This window comes from Lampetra planeri, chromosome 43 (assembly GCF_965212315.1).
Source record: "Lampetra planeri chromosome 43, kcLamPlan1.2.h2, whole genome shotgun sequence".
NCBI classification, from domain to species: Eukaryota; Metazoa; Chordata; class Hyperoartia; order Petromyzontiformes; family Petromyzontidae; genus Lampetra; species Lampetra planeri.
Window position 1 is genome coordinate 6678713 of NC_136149.1, and position 15101 is coordinate 6693813.

General features: G+C 48.3%; 2 protein-coding genes across 2 annotated transcripts; both read right to left on the reverse strand.

The window, feature by feature from the left end:
• Nucleotides 1-2882: 2882 nt before the first annotated feature.
• LOC144732657 (uncharacterized) lies at nucleotides 2883-4267 on the reverse strand. Its single transcript, XM_078614183.1, has 3 exons — nucleotides 4119-4267; nucleotides 3433-3600; nucleotides 2883-3115 (listed from the first exon to the last, which is right to left on the reverse strand). Exons 2-3 carry the CDS (start codon nucleotides 3589-3591, stop codon nucleotides 2921-2923), a joined length of 354 nt encoding a protein of 117 aa, XP_078470309.1. The 5' UTR covers nucleotides 3592-3600; nucleotides 4119-4267; the 3' UTR covers nucleotides 2883-2920.
• A 4649-nt stretch (nucleotides 4268-8916) lies between these two features.
• Nucleotides 8917-10524, reverse strand: LOC144732713 (uncharacterized). Its single transcript, XM_078614298.1, has 3 exons — nucleotides 10477-10524; nucleotides 9464-9631; nucleotides 8917-9155 (listed from the first exon to the last, which is right to left on the reverse strand). The coding sequence occupies exons 2-3, from the start codon at nucleotides 9620-9622 to the stop codon at nucleotides 8961-8963; spliced, it is 354 nt and encodes a 117-aa protein (XP_078470424.1). The 5' UTR covers nucleotides 9623-9631; nucleotides 10477-10524; the 3' UTR covers nucleotides 8917-8960.
• Nucleotides 10525-15101: the final 4577 nt, after the last annotated feature.

A 15101-nucleotide genomic window follows, 5' to 3' on the forward strand; every position in this document is an offset into this window, starting at 1 on the left:
CAGAGAGTCCAGCGCCCTCTGCTCCATCCACAGATATGCGGCGTGGCCCAGCGAAAGCAGCGCGCCATGAAAAGCGAGGGGCGTCTCGGTATCCCCCCCGTCATCGCAGCGTTGAATGACGGGTCAAAAATGGCAGCCATCAGGGCACAAGCTTGAGGCAGAATCACTCTGTCCGCTGCGGGGATGGCATCGAATGGGAGTCATTATCCAAGGTGGTGGGGAGAGCCCGCAGCGCCTCCTCATTGGACCATCCCGCGAGGGCGCAAGCAGCGTTGAAACGGCGTTGAAATGCCGTTCAGTCGCCCCCCGCAGCCACAAATTCTGTGACGAACGGCAGACGCTTTTGGAGAGAAGGTACCTCCAGACGAGACGCCAACGGCAAGTCTAATTTGGCGGGAAGCATTTCCTGCCCAGTTTATAAAATGGAGGCCAAATTTGGCGCCCCGCTCACGGCGGGCAAAATGGCGGCCGCTTAGCCGACGGTGACGGTCGAGCTGCCCGCCAGATGCCCCAGTGCTGAAGCATCCTCGGCAGGTGCAGCAACCCCGAGCTGGGCAACCAGCTCCGCCGCAGCAGAGAACATGTCCGCGAGGCGTGCGATGCACTCGCGCCATCCTTTTCCGGTCGGCGTCAGCGAGGAGTCGACGTCCCTCTCACGTTGCTCGGCATGGATCGCCACCTCAAGACCAATCTCTGGGGTCCTGGATTCCGGGGCTGTCGGGGGATCACATCCCCATTGTCCTCTTCACCCAAGGACACAATAGTTGGAGTCTTCTTTTTGGCCGACTTGGACATAGTGAATAATTATTTAACACTTTTGACTCTAAATGTAGTGACTGACTCAGAGACACTTAGAGTAGGAAGCACTCTGTTAATAAACAGCCTTAACAGTTCACACTTAGTAACTACAGCTCCCAGTCAGGACCGCTGGCAGACTGCCTGACTGACGACGCCAAGATGGTGAAGATGAAGACGGCGACGAAGACTCAAGCAGCACGATGGGATCCCACTCCAAACGAAAGCCCCAAGCTCCCGCTCGGATCCCCCTTTTTTCCTCCCAGCGTGGCCTCGTTCCGCCCCGGCCACGCCGCCTTTCTAGAGGCGACTAGCGGGTTCCTGGGCTTTCCTCATGTGCCCCTTCTGTAACCTTTCCCCAACACCCCTCTCTCTGGTCTTTCACGTGACCGGCTGCCAGTCAGGGCTGCTGTAACTGCAGATCCCCTTCCCTGCCAGCAACAAGCGCTATGCTGCTAAGTAACCGATTCTATGTCACTACAAATGTATAATCAACGTGAGCCGATTTAGGCGAAAAATAACTCATTCAACATTTATTTCAGTGCAATATTTTTTTCTTTTCTCGTGACGCAGTTGTTTCTGGTAAGATTACTATTTGCTTTATTCTGTACATTAATTATTATTTTTGTCATTTAGCTGATCTAAGTCACTTCCAAATTAAACTTTATCCTGGTCTCTTGGATTTTTCATCGCATTTGGTTAAACAAAATAAATTTACATTTTCTATTGTTTTGATTCCTGCGGTGTTGATTGACCATACTTTACCACTGTTGTAAATCGGTGTTGGTGAATAGGATTAGGGGCAGGGAAAGGCTGGACCATTTGAGAAGTTGCATAATGTCCCTGAAATCCAGACAGATCTCGCACTCTAGCCCCTCAGACACCACACTGGGATTGGCGCCATGCAGTTGCACATCAAGTGGAAATGGGGCTCTGGGCAGAGGAGCCACCAGGGCGTGGCTTCTCCACATTCTGCCTTCAGCAACAAAATGTCTGAAGCCTTCCCCGAGGTCAGACTCCGGAACCAACACCAATTCACGTGCCAGATCCGCATTATTCAACCCATTTGTCCTTCGGCGTCATCACCATTCATCGGGAACGTAGCGCAATGAGAACCCCACGTGCATTGCAAACGCTGCTGGCACAATTTTGCGTTTCCTGCAGGACTCATTTACATTGCCACTTTGTTTTTTTTTTGCATCAAACATTCCACACCTTTCTCACTATTGTGACTTCGGTCACCTTTCAATAACTAGCCAGCTTTCGTAAACATTGTGATGTTTCCCAGCTGTGTGCCTCGAGCAGAGATCTCCAGGTGCATAGCGACCCGATGCGTGACTTTTTCAGCTCGTTAACACGAGCTCAGCTTTGGGGGCTTTTACTGCCGATTCTCGCGTTTTCACATAAATTCCCATCGCATGTTAACTTTGATCACCGACTATAGGCGGTTACTCCCCTCTGTTTCCACCAAAGTTTCGGGAAACATTCTAATATAACTTTGGTTAAAGTGCGATTTCCCTCAAATAGCAATGGCGTCTATCTGCACATCGTCGGCTTGGCCCCCCTGCCATGAGGTTGGAGAACCTCTTTATTTACACAGAGTCAAAGGTTTTCTCAGTCTGCCAGGGCTGTGACAAGGTGAAGTCGAAGATGCTTTCCAATAAATTATCGGTTTAGCCTCAACGAGCACACCGGAAGAAAACCTTCCTTCCAAATCACTCGTCAGGCGTGAGATTGGAAACTGTAATATTCCACCATTTTCTTTCCAAGATCTTATACATCTTGAACGGAAATGGAAGCGTTGCCCCTATTTGTATAGAATAAAATACATTCAAGGGATAAATCAGTTTTCGGAGAGCGAATAACTGGGTGCCAAGTGCCACCCATAACTGACCTGTTTTGAAACAAAGGCCGATTTCGCCAAACATCTGAGGATAATGCCATGCTCGTTCTATTTTCAGGGGCCAACAAACCTAGGGAGTTCTATTAAGCCCACCGCCATTCCCCGTAACCAAATTTGCATCAGGAGAAGAGCCAGCCACAACCACTGCTCGCCGATTCCCAACTTCACACGCACCAGGATCAACCAGTTTGCCAGCGATTTTATTCAAATTTTAAAAGGCATTTACTTTGGCTTATCGGCAACAATGGGCGAACCACAGGGCCCCCTGGTGAGGAACACGCGCTCCTGGAACGGGGCATGGCCGGCCACGAGAATCCGCGTCCACGTGGCCATGAACGCTTGGAAGTCCACGCTGGCGCCTTGGTTCTCGTGAAGATCCCCCATGATCTTGCGCACTTCATCCGGGTTGCAGGCGCCCTGCAGTCGTGACAGCATGGAACAGTTTGTTACATGCAATACACCAATAGCTCTGCTCAGTGCTGTAGGAGCAGCAATCAACGTGCGATGGTGGCCATTAAAAGCCCAGTTAAAATCAACCCCTAGCAGTGGCTACACGCGCTCGAGCAACGGACCCGCGCGCCGGCTCGAGCCTTCGCGGCTCCAGGCCGTGGGGCTCCCCGCAACTCGCGATCTCAGAGCCCAACAGCTGTGCGATGAGACGCAGTCGTTGACGTGAAATGCTCAAGAGACTCGTGCGTGGTGCCGCCGCCACGCAGATCCCGCAGGAAACCCACCGCCAGGTAGGACCGTATGTGCTTCACGAGCAGTTTCTGCAGCACGTGCTTCCTCATGGAGACGCTCCCCTCGCCTCCTTCACAGCTGGCGCAGAACTCGCGCACGAAGATGTCCATGACAGCGCTCAAATCCTCCATGGCGGCGGCAGATGTAGGCATGACGAGATTCTTTAAATGAACACGTACACTTATTACAACGATGAAGCAAAAACAAAAATCACCTGCATATCACCTTTAGACTTGAGAGAATCTGTTCAAGGCCAGCATACCACACGAGGTGGTTGGCCAGCACTCCGCCCGTCCACCTTTGTCCGTTCAGCGAAGTTCACAACCACACCACGTTTTCATTTGGCGGCAAAGTCGACCAAAGGAAGGCCCAGGACAGGCTAATAATACTCTGCGGGTGTTGGCCGAGTATCAAACTCGGGACACCGGATTCATGATCCCAGTACGCCAACCGCTACACGACATACGTGTATACAATCTACACGGGTTAACTCAGAGCAGCAACCTTCCACAGAATACAAATATTGCTTTCAGGAGACAGCCGCGAGATTAAGTGGCTTTTCAACAAATCAGGACCCAGACTTGAGCAGCTGCCTCCATCTCGCCCCAACGCAAAAAAATCACGGATGTAGTCTCCACAAGACCCCTCTACATTCAAGACGCCAAGAAACGGAACTCACCGCGATTTAAAGGCGGAACAACAGCGACGATGATAAACCACCGAATCTCAACCACCTCTCGCGCGGGGGTTTAAATCCTCACTTGTGGTGATGATGTCACCAATTACCGCCTTCACCTGTGCTGAAGACGTCACTCGTCATTGTGTGCACCTGTGCTGTGTGATGCTAATCATCATTGTATCGACTTGTTTTATTGACGTCATGACTCATCGAGTCTCCGTGTGCGAATCTGACCAATCCCGTGCAACCCCTCATTCATACGAATCCCTTGGGCGTGCGGGGTATGGTGGTGATGGAAGCAGTGCCGATGATGATGACGAGGATGAGGTTGCCTGGGATGAAGCGAGTTGTAATTACTGGCGAAACGTCGTTCTCAGATTGTAAATGTTGTGACTTGGCTCTACAACACACCGGTGTGCTGGACTAGTGACAAATTTGGCACGTGACAGCCCTTACGAGTTGGCTGTGTCAGGTGGTGGTGGGTTTTAACGATACATTTATATATTTACGTGATCTAACCATAAAAACCTCTATTATGGAGGTCGGCTGAGTTTGTTTTTCTTTGTGATCTTCACTATTGTCGTGAAGACGTTATTTTGCCGCGACACTTGATCACAAATCCAATGCAAGTCACGATAGATTTTTTATTTATAATCTACTTGAGCCGAATGAGGCGACAAATAACTAATGCCTGAAAAATCGGAAAAACGCAGATAATTGATTCCATACACACCTGTGGTGATGTCAGTACATATTGCAGCAATGAAAATAATCGATTCCGGTTAATAGCCATTGTCGATGCCTCGAGCGAGATGGATACCCGCAATGTTTACATTATATTCAATTACGCGTTCATAAAGATAGCGGAGAATAGATTCGACACAGACGTAACGAACCCCGCTGCAGTGACGTCAACACGCTTAGGTTGATTGCAGGGGAGCTACGTATTGACGTCACGACGATTAAGTTAATGGACATCTCGTGAAATTTGTACCTCATAATTTACGTAACATATATATCAGCTATAGGGCATTCGAATCAGGTTTGAGATGCGAGTTCAAGACCGCGAACACCTTCACGGTAAGATGTGTAGCTTCCGAGAAACACCCGACATTTATTTTCCCCATTAATTCGAAGAAAAAACTGTCCATGCCTTGTCCCATAGTTCATCCTCATTCCCCAAATAATCCGTAGATTGACATAACTAAACAAATACTGCCACATCCGTTTGTCATAGGTCGTGCAAACATTCTGCACAGCAATAATTAGACAAGCTCAATTATTATTTAAAAAATTCGCCTATGGCAGTTATTTTAAGTCAGAGCCATGAAGTGCAGTCGCATTGCAATGGGAATGTATAGCAGTCGCTCCTGAAGACACATCTGGCAACAGAATCGCCTGATGGACCTCAGGCAGAATGGGGGCTTCGTGTAAATGTTGCTTTCATCGTGCGTGCAGCTGCGACATGAGCCGCGGTGCCCACGGCAACACGATATCCGCAATCTCCGATCAGAACATCTGCACTCCACTAGCATTGACCATCGGCTTGGTCCCCACTCCCGATTCGTGCAAACCAAACCCGTACCACGGGAAGGGGACCAATCTGAGTGGCAGCCACTGCACGCTCTTCCCAACAGCTTCACGCACACGAGTCACTGCAACGGGGGAACAGTTGGCAAGACATTTTATTCTTCATCCTGTTTCAGATTTACAATATTTAATTCGGTTTATTAGCAAAAATGGGCGGGCCATAAGGCCCCCTGGTGAGGAACATGCGCTCCTGGAATGGTGCATAACCGGCCACGAGGATCCGCGTCCACGTGGCCATGAACACTTGGAAGTCCTCTCTGCCGGCTTGGTTCTCGTGAAGATCCCCCATGATTTTGCACACTTCATCCGCGCCGCACCCACCCTGCAGTCATGATAGCGGGAACAGTTTCTGTTACATGCAATGCACCAATCACTCTGCTCAGTGCTGTATGAAGAGCAAACATACAATTGTGACCATTAAAAGCCCAGTCACAATCAAACCCGAGCAGTAGCTTCGCGCGCTCAGTCGTTCGAGCCACGGACCCGAGCGCCACTCCAGCCTTCGCGGCTCCAGGACGTGGGGCTCAGGCATTGGCAGAATGCCTGACTGACGACGTCAAGATGGTGAAGATGAAGACGGCGACGAAGAGTCAATCAGCACGACGGTATCCCACTCCAAACGACAGCCCCACGATATCCCACTCGGGTCCCCTTTTATCCTCCCAGCCCGGGTCCTGTCCCCTTTCTAGAGCCGACTAGCGGGTTCCCGGGCTTCACCCATGTGTCCCTTCTGTAACCTTTCCCCTACATCCTTCTCTCTGGTCTATCACGTGACCTGCTGTCAGTCAGGGCTGCTGCAACTGCAGATCCCCTTCCCTGCCAGCAACAAGCGCTATGCTGCTAAGTGACCGATTCTATGTCATTACAAATGTATAATCAACTTGAGCCGATTTAGGCGAAAATAACTCATTCATCATTTATTTTAGTGCAATATCTTTTTTATTTCTCGTGACGCAGTCGTTTCTGGTGAGATAATTATTTGCTTTATTCTGTACTTTAATTATTTTTCTTGTTATTTAGCTGATGTAGATCACTTGCAAATTAGACTTTATCCTGGTCTCTTGGATTTTTCATCGCATCTGGTTAAACAAAACATTAAAATGTTCTAATGTTTTTATTCCTGCGGTGTTTATTGACCATACTTCACCACTGTGGTAAATCGGTGTTGGTGAATGGGATGAGGGGCAGGGGAAGGCTGGACCATTTGAGTAGTTGCGTAATGTCCCTGAAATACAAACACAGATCTCGCACTCGAGCCCCTCATAGACACCATACTGGGATTGGCGCCATGCGGTTGCACGAGTGGAAATAGGGCTCCGAGCAATGGCGCCACCAGACCGCGGCCTTTCCACTGTCTGCCTTCAGCAACAAAATGCCTGAATTCTTCCCCGAGGTCAGACTCCGATACCAACACAAATTCACGTGCCAGATCAGCATTAGTCAACCCATTTGCCCTTCGGCGTCATTACCATTCATCACGAACAAAGCGCAATGAAAACCCCGCGTGCATTACAGACGCTGCCTGCACGATTTTGCGTGTCCTACACTGCCACCTTGCTTTTTTTTGCAAAAAACATTCCACGTTCATTTAAACACCTCTTTCACAATTAACTTCACTCACCTTTCAATAACTAGACAGGTGTCATAAACCTTGTGATGTTTCCTAGCTGTGTGCCTCCAGCAGATCTCCAGGTGTATTTCGACCTTGTGCTCGACTTTTTCCTCAGCTCGTTTGCCTCGATCCCAGCTTGAAAACCCTTTACTGCCAGTTCTTGCGTTTTCACATCAATTCATCGCACGTTAGATTGGCCCACCAACTACTGGAGGTGGTCACTCCTCGGCCTTTGATTCCATTAAAGTTTCAGGAACTGAATTCGAATGCCCTGTGAGTAACTTTGGTTAAATGAGAGCTCCTTCAAATATTAAGTCTTTATCTGCACGCTGGCATAGCTCCTTGCCATCGGAGGATGGAGGACATGTTTAATTTCAGTCACAGGCTTTAGCATAGTCTGCAAGGGCTGGGATAAGGTTACTTCATGGTTAGTCTCGCCAAGAACTTGATGAACCGGAACCTCGCACGCCAGGAGAAAACCCTACCCAATTCTAATGCCGAGGTGCGAGGCTGGACGCTCTAATTTTCTTTCCAAGATCTGCCAATACATCAAGATCAGAAACGGAAGGATTACCGCTATTTGTACAGAAGAATAAATTCTATTCCATGGATGTACCCGTTCTCGGTGCGCTAAAATTTGGGTGTCACAGACCTGTTTTTGAACAGTACAAAGCCCGATTATCTTACCATCCGAGGATAGTGCCACGCTCGCTGCTCCTTTTGGGCCGAGCAAACCTAGGTGCCATGAAGTCCATCGCCATTGCCAGTGTAGGACTTGAGAAACACGCGTTACGTGTTGGATTGAGATACGGGCACGCGGTGGACAGTGAGGGCAAACGAGGACACAGGGCGCGGAGCTACATACTGTTGTTGTACCAATTAATGTGGCATGCTAATTAAGGGGGGCCTGCAGATGGCCGAGGTAATCAAGGACGCAGGCCAGTGATTGGACGAGAGGTATGGGTGTCGGGAATTGGCGCAGCGGTGTCTATAACAACACCACGTGAGGCTGGGGGCGAGTAGCAAAGCGGGGGATGGTCCAATTAATTAAGGAGAATTGGTTCAGGGATAAAGGCAAAGAGCGTGGGGAGAAACGGGAGTTGGTTGGTGCCTGGGACGAGAGACAGATAGAGGGAGAGACAGAGCAGCAGACAAGAGAGTATAGTATAAGGTAGCAGTGGACAAAGAGATTACAGAGTAGGGTAGCAGCAGATAAATAGAATACAGATAGAGTAGCAGTGGACAGAGCGAGTACAGTATAGGAAAGCAGCGGAGTAACGGACCTTGGTGGCGAAAGCTACGACAGAGTGGGACGGCAGAGAACAAAGAGTGACCGAGCTGGAGAGAGAGTAGAGAGGAGGGTCGCTGGAGGAGAGGAGCAGTGGGAGAGCGAGCAAAGCCAGCGGAGCAGAGGGACATTGAGTGATGCCTACAAAGAGATGTGAATTATAAGCATTAATAATGAACCGAGAAAGACAAAGAAGCTGTCGCGTCAGTAGGAGTCCTACACCAGTAACCAAATTTGCAACACGAGAAGAGCCAACCACAGCTCGTTGGTTCCCAACTTCACACACGATTCACGAAGACCAGGACCGACCAGTTTGCCAGCAATTTTAATTTTCATCTCATTTAATAGGGATTTATTTCGGTTTATCAGCAACAATTGGCGGTCCATAGGGCCCCCTGGTGAGGAACACGCGCTCCCTGAACGGGGCATGGCCAGCCACGAGAATCCTCATCCACGTGGCCATGAACGCTTGGAAGTCCACGCTCGCACCTTGGTTCTCGTGAAGATCCCCCATGATCTTGCGCACTTCATCCGGGTCGCAGGCACCCTGCAGTCACGATAGTGGGAACAGTTTGTTACAGGAAATGCAGCAATCCCTCTGCTCAGTGCTGTACGAGCAGCAAACATGCCAAGTTGGCCATTAAAAGCCCAGTCAATCAACCCCTAGCAGTGGCTACGCGCGCTTGAGCAACGGAAACCAAGCACCGGCTCGAGCCTTCGCGTCTCCAAGCCGTGGGGCTTCCGCAGTGCGCGATCTGAGTAGCTCAGTGCGGTGCGAAGAGACACAGTCGGTAACACGCACGGCTCGAGAAACGTGTGCGCGGTGCCGCCGCGCGGATCCCGCAGGAAACACACCGCCAGGTAGGGCCGCATGTGCTTCACGAGCAGATTCTGCAGCGCGTGCTTCCTCATGGAGACGCTCCCCGCGCCTCCTTCACAGCTGGCGCAGAACTCGCGCACGAAGATGTCCATGACAGCGTTCAAATCCTCCATGGCGGCGGCAGATGTAGGCATCACGAGATCCTTTAAATGAACACGTACTCATTACAACGATGAAGCAAAAAAAAAAGAAATCACCCGCATATCGCCTTTAGACTTGAGATAATCTATTTAAGGCCAGCACACCACACGAGGTGGTTTGGCCAGCACTACGCCCGTCCACCACCTTTGTCCGTTTAGTAAAGTTCACAACCACACCACGTTTTCATTTGGCGGCCAAGTCGACCAAAAGGAAGGCCCAGGACTGGTGAAGAATACCTTGCGGGTGTTGGCCGAGTATCAAACTTGGGTCACCGGGTTCATGATCCCAGCACGCTAACCGCTACACTACCGCTCGCATTACACACGCGTATACACTCTACACGGGTTAACTCAGAGGCGCAAACCTCCACAGAATACGAATATTTCTTTCAGGAGACAGCCGCGAGATTAAGTGGCTTTTTAAATCCTTACTTAGGACCGTGCAAATCTTTCAGTCGATTTTTAACTCACTTCCCCGTGATCCACTCGAGCTGACATTTTGCACACAGACAATGCATTTTCGTGAAAAAATTTTTTCCAAAATTTTACACTGTTTAGGGAAATTTGTTTAAATATTTAATTACCAATTGCTTAATGGTGGCAGTCAATCATCTGACCCATAGGTGGCAGCCATCTCAAGCCAGAGGACGAGAGGACTCGAGCCGCCCCAATGCCACGCATATAAAGGATTCATAGTGAAAAACTTTGTTTTTACGGGTTATACTTGTTTAACAAAACAGAACCCAGACTTGAGCAGCTGCCTCCTTCTCGAACCTACGCAAACAATTCTACGGATGTCGTCTCCAGGAGGTCCCTCCGCATTCAAGACGCCAAGAGATGGAACTCACCAGGATGTAAAGACCAGCAGCGACCACAAAAGTCCTCTCGCGTGGGGCTTAAATACTCACCTATGCTGGCGACGTCACCAATTACCGCATTCACCTGTGTTGGTGACGTCACTCATCATTGTCTGCACCTGTGCTGTGGATGTCAATCATCATCGTATCGACCTGCTTTATTCACGTCACATGACTCATCGAGTCTCTGTGTGCGAATCTGACCAATCCCGTGCGTCCGCTCATTCAGGGAGGAGGGTGGCTGAGTTTGACTTTTTCTGTGACGTTCACTATTGTCGTGAAGGCGCCACTCACCGTTCTTGCCGGGAAACTTGATCACAAATCCAATGCGAGTCACAATAGCTTTACAATTTAGAATCTAAATGAGCCGATTGAGGCGGCAAATAACTCATTCAACATTTATTTTAGTGCAAAATTACTTGGATTTCTCGTGACGCAGTTGTTTTGGTCAGATTGCTATTTTATTTATTCAGTACTTTAATTGTTTTTCTTGTCATTTCGATGATCCAGGTCACTTGAAAATGAGAGTTTATTCTGGTCTCTTGGAGTTTTCATCTCATCTGGATAAATAAAATACATTTCACTGTTCTAATGTTTTGATTCGTGTGGGGTTGATTGACCATCCTTCACTGTGGTAAGTCGGTGTTGGTGATGAGGGGCAGGGGAGGCAGGACCGTTTCAGTTGTCGCGTCATATCCCTACAACACGAACACAGATCTCGCACTCCCTCGCCCATCTCATGGATACCACACTGGGATTGGCGCTGAGTGACTACACTTTGAGTGGGAATGGAGCGGCGCTCTGAGCAGTGGAGCCACCTGAGCTGCGGGGAACATCGCAACTCGAGCGCGGTCTCTCTGTGCTCCGCCTTCAGCAGCAAACCTTCTGAAGCGTTCCCCGAGGTCAGACTCCGGGGAACCCACGTGCCAGATCCGCATTACCCAACGCACTTCTCCTGTGGCGTAATCACTCATCACCAACATCGTCACCAACATTATCAATCATCACCAACATCGTTATCAACATCATCAGCCGAGTGCAATGTAACAGTCGCGTGCATTACAGTTGCTGCTGGCACGATTTCGTGTGTCCCTATCTCTTAACATTGCCCGATATACTTCTTATGTGAAACAGTTTCCGATTTATTCATATTGACACGTATACTTTTTATGGGAACCGGTTCCCTATACAGTATCTTAAAATTGGCCAATGGAAAAAAGATAGGGAACCGGTTTGTCATCGCTTAACATTGCCCCATAGGATATCATAGACTTTCATAGACGATCAAAATACCGTACATCGTGGGAGTAACTGAGAAACTATCCAGATGTTTGGAAAAACAAAACATCCGAGTCAGATTTGGCACGGTACATCAAATACAGAATCTAATATCTGGTACAAAAGATGTATTACCGAAGCTATCAACAGAAGGTGTGTACAGGATTAACTGCACGTGTGGTAAATGTTATGTTGGGCAAACAGGACGAATGATCAGCACGAGACTAAGATAACCTCAGATAAATATTAAATTCTCCCAAATGCAACTGTCAGCAGTAGCAGAACACGCGTGCCAACAAGGACACTCAATTGATTTTGATAATGTTGAAGTTTACGTGCAAAACTAGCTACTACTGGCCAATACTAATTAGAGAATCTATCGAAATTGAAAGAAGTTAAAATAACTTTAAACGTTCGGATAGCTACTGTATTGCTGCGTGGAAGCGAATCATTAAATAATACATTATTTAAATGCATGCCTACAAAGGGCAGCGTACTTCAATAGGGATTATCGTTGGTAGGGCTATTTTAATAAACACAATCGACAGGAAGGACAAGTTTAAAGGGCTCGCAGAATGCACATGCATAATGTGCGTTGCCTCAGTAATCCCCCCCCCCCCCACATTGTGCAAGAGCGCAGAAGGGTGGTCATCACATCTACGCCTCTATATAAGGAACGAAAAAGTAATACTTCTCCACAAATATGGCTGTCGACTGATGAAGCTAGTTGTAATTACTGGCGAAATGTCGTACTCAGTTTGTAAATGTTGTGGCTTGATTCTCCAACACATCGGTGTGCTGTACGAGTGACGAATTGGCATGTTCTGTTTACGTGACAACCCTTACTAGTTGGCTGTGTCGGGTGGTGGAGGGTTTTGACGACACATTTATATATTTACGCGATCTAACCCAAAAACCTATATTATGGATTTCATAGACTTGTCCTCTGCATACGACACGGTGTGGCGCTGAGGACTCCTCTTTAAACTCGCCAACACCATCAAGTGTGAAAAAAATGGTTTGCCTCATCGCCAGTATGCTTAGTGACCGACAATGTTGCGTCCATCTCAGAAACAAGGTCAGTCGCCCACGGACTCCACAAAATGGCCGACCACAGGGATCGGTATGAGCACCAGCCCCATTTAATCTTTACACCAGCGACATGTCGGCCACAAGTTAATTTACACAGACGACCTAGCACTGGCCAGCCAAGCGACGACACTCAACGCAGCTCAAGACATCTTGAACACCGACCTCAATACATTGGCAGTTTTTGTCTTCTCCGGGCGACTCAACCAAGACAGCATCCTCAGGTTTCCATCTCAAAAACGTGGAAGCAAAAAATATGCTGGAGATCGAGTTTCCTGGTAAAACCATCACCCAAGACCCACTCCCGTAATACCTTGTAGTGGTGCTCAAAGTTTCATGTTCAGGCAACACGTTAAGCAGTTGAGCAACAAGATAAAAACCCGCACGAACATCATCCATAAACTGGCGGAAACCAGTTGGGGCTGTGGACTACCACGCTCGCCCCCCTCGTGTTTTCGATGAAAAAATATGGCTCACCTGAGGACACAGCGCTCACACTCGAGTTATCGACACGCAACTGAACATCTCCACATGGGAGTAAAAAAATTAACCCGTAAAAACAAAGTTTTTCACTATAAATCCTTTATATGCGTGGCATCGGGGCGGCTAGAGTCCTCTCGTCCTCTGGCTTGAGATGGCTGCCACCTATGGGTCAGATGATTGTCTGCCACCATTAAGCAATTGGTAATTAAATATTTAATTATTTCCCCATAAACAGTGTAACATTTTGGAAAAGAAATTTCACGAAAATTAATTGTCACGCACAACGAGTCTGTGTGCAAAATGCCAGCTCGATTGGATCACGGGAAGTGGGTTAAAAAACGACCGAAAGATTTGCACGGTCGTAAGCAAGCACGCAAGCACGCAAGCAAGCAAGTGAACTTAATATAAAGGATTTAAAAATAAATCTCAACTCGCACCTTTCGATATATTGGGACATAAACCCAGCGCCGCCTGTTCGCCTAAAATCACGCCACCCCCTCTGGATCACGGCAGCAGCCTCACTCCACAAATACAAATGAAGGCGAGAAATGGAAGCACAAGTCTGGACCGCGGCCGACAAACAAACATCTCGTACAGTGACCCTACCGTCAATACTCCCGGGTTCAACCTTTCACGTCACCAATGGTCAACCATCTTCTGAAACAGGACCGGGCATGAGCGATGCAGCCACCGGATGCACAAATGTCGCATCAACGTTGTGCAGCCTGCAAATGCGGTCACAAATCCCAAACCATCGTCCACATCGTAAACACCCCGCTGCGTCCGTCTTCACTCCTTTAAAGGAGGAATGGACGAGATCCACCCTGAATTTTAAGGCAATTGAGTGGATAACAAATATTAAATTATATATTTACTCTGCTGCTATTTCGACCCCAGTTCGCATATCCGATCCCAAGGTCGCATAACGTCCTGCAAAATTCACGTCAATTTGCTGCCTCCCTTGACGCAGCGATTTGTAGTTCCTGAGAAACAGTCTATATATTTATTTTCCCCATCCATATTAATGGATTTCAACCATATCAATCTAAGGATTGTATGATCAAACCCCCTTTCTGCAATCCCATAACGACCAAAAATGCCTGAAAACGTTTGCCACGATCTTAGCTTTGCGTTTTCACATAAATTCATCGCACGTTAGAATGCATCACCAACTCCGAAAGGTGGTCACTCCTCGGCCTTTGATTCCACAAAAGTTTCGGGAACTGAATTTCAATGCCCTGTGAATAACTCTGGTTAAAGTGAGTTCTCCATCAAATATTACGTCTTTATCTGCACGCTAGCATAGCTCCTTGCCATCGGAGGATGGAGGACATCTTTAATGTCAGTCAGGATTTTTACATAGTCTGCAAGGGCTGGGATAAGGTCACGTCATGGTTAGTCTCTCCCAGAACTTGATTAACCTGAACCTTGCACGCCAGTAGAAAACCCTTCTTAATTCGACCGCTGAGGTGCGAGGCTGGCCGCTCTAATATTCTTTGCAAGATCTACCAATACATCAAGATTGGAAACGAAAGGGTTACCGTTATTTGTATAGAAGAATGAAAATTATTCCATGGCTACACCCTTTCTCCGGGCGCTAATAATTGGGTGTGAAGTGCCACGTATCACGGACCTGTTTTTGACCAGTACAAAGCCCGATTATCTTACCATGCAACGATTGTATCACGCTCGTTGCTCCTTTTGGGCCGAGCAAACATAGGAGGGTTCTATGAAGCCCACCGCCATTGCCCCCAACCAAATTTGCA

Excerpts from the sequence above, each read along its gene's own strand:
- LOC144732657 (XM_078614183.1), bottom strand. The coding sequence starts at position 3,591 with ATGCCTACATCTGCCGCCGCCATGGAGGATTTGAGCGCTGTCATGGAC. Across the intron at positions 3,116-3,432 it reads ACATACGGTCCTACCTGGCG|GGCGCCTGCAACCCGGATGA; the intron begins GTGGGTTTCCTG and ends TCACGACTGCAG.
- LOC144732713 (XM_078614298.1), bottom strand. The coding sequence starts at position 9,622 with ATGCCTACATCTGCCGCCGCCATGGAGGATTTGAACGCTGTCATGGAC. Across the intron at positions 9,156-9,463 it reads ACATGCGGCCCTACCTGGCG|GGTGCCTGCGACCCGGATGA; the intron begins GTGTGTTTCCTG and ends TCGTGACTGCAG.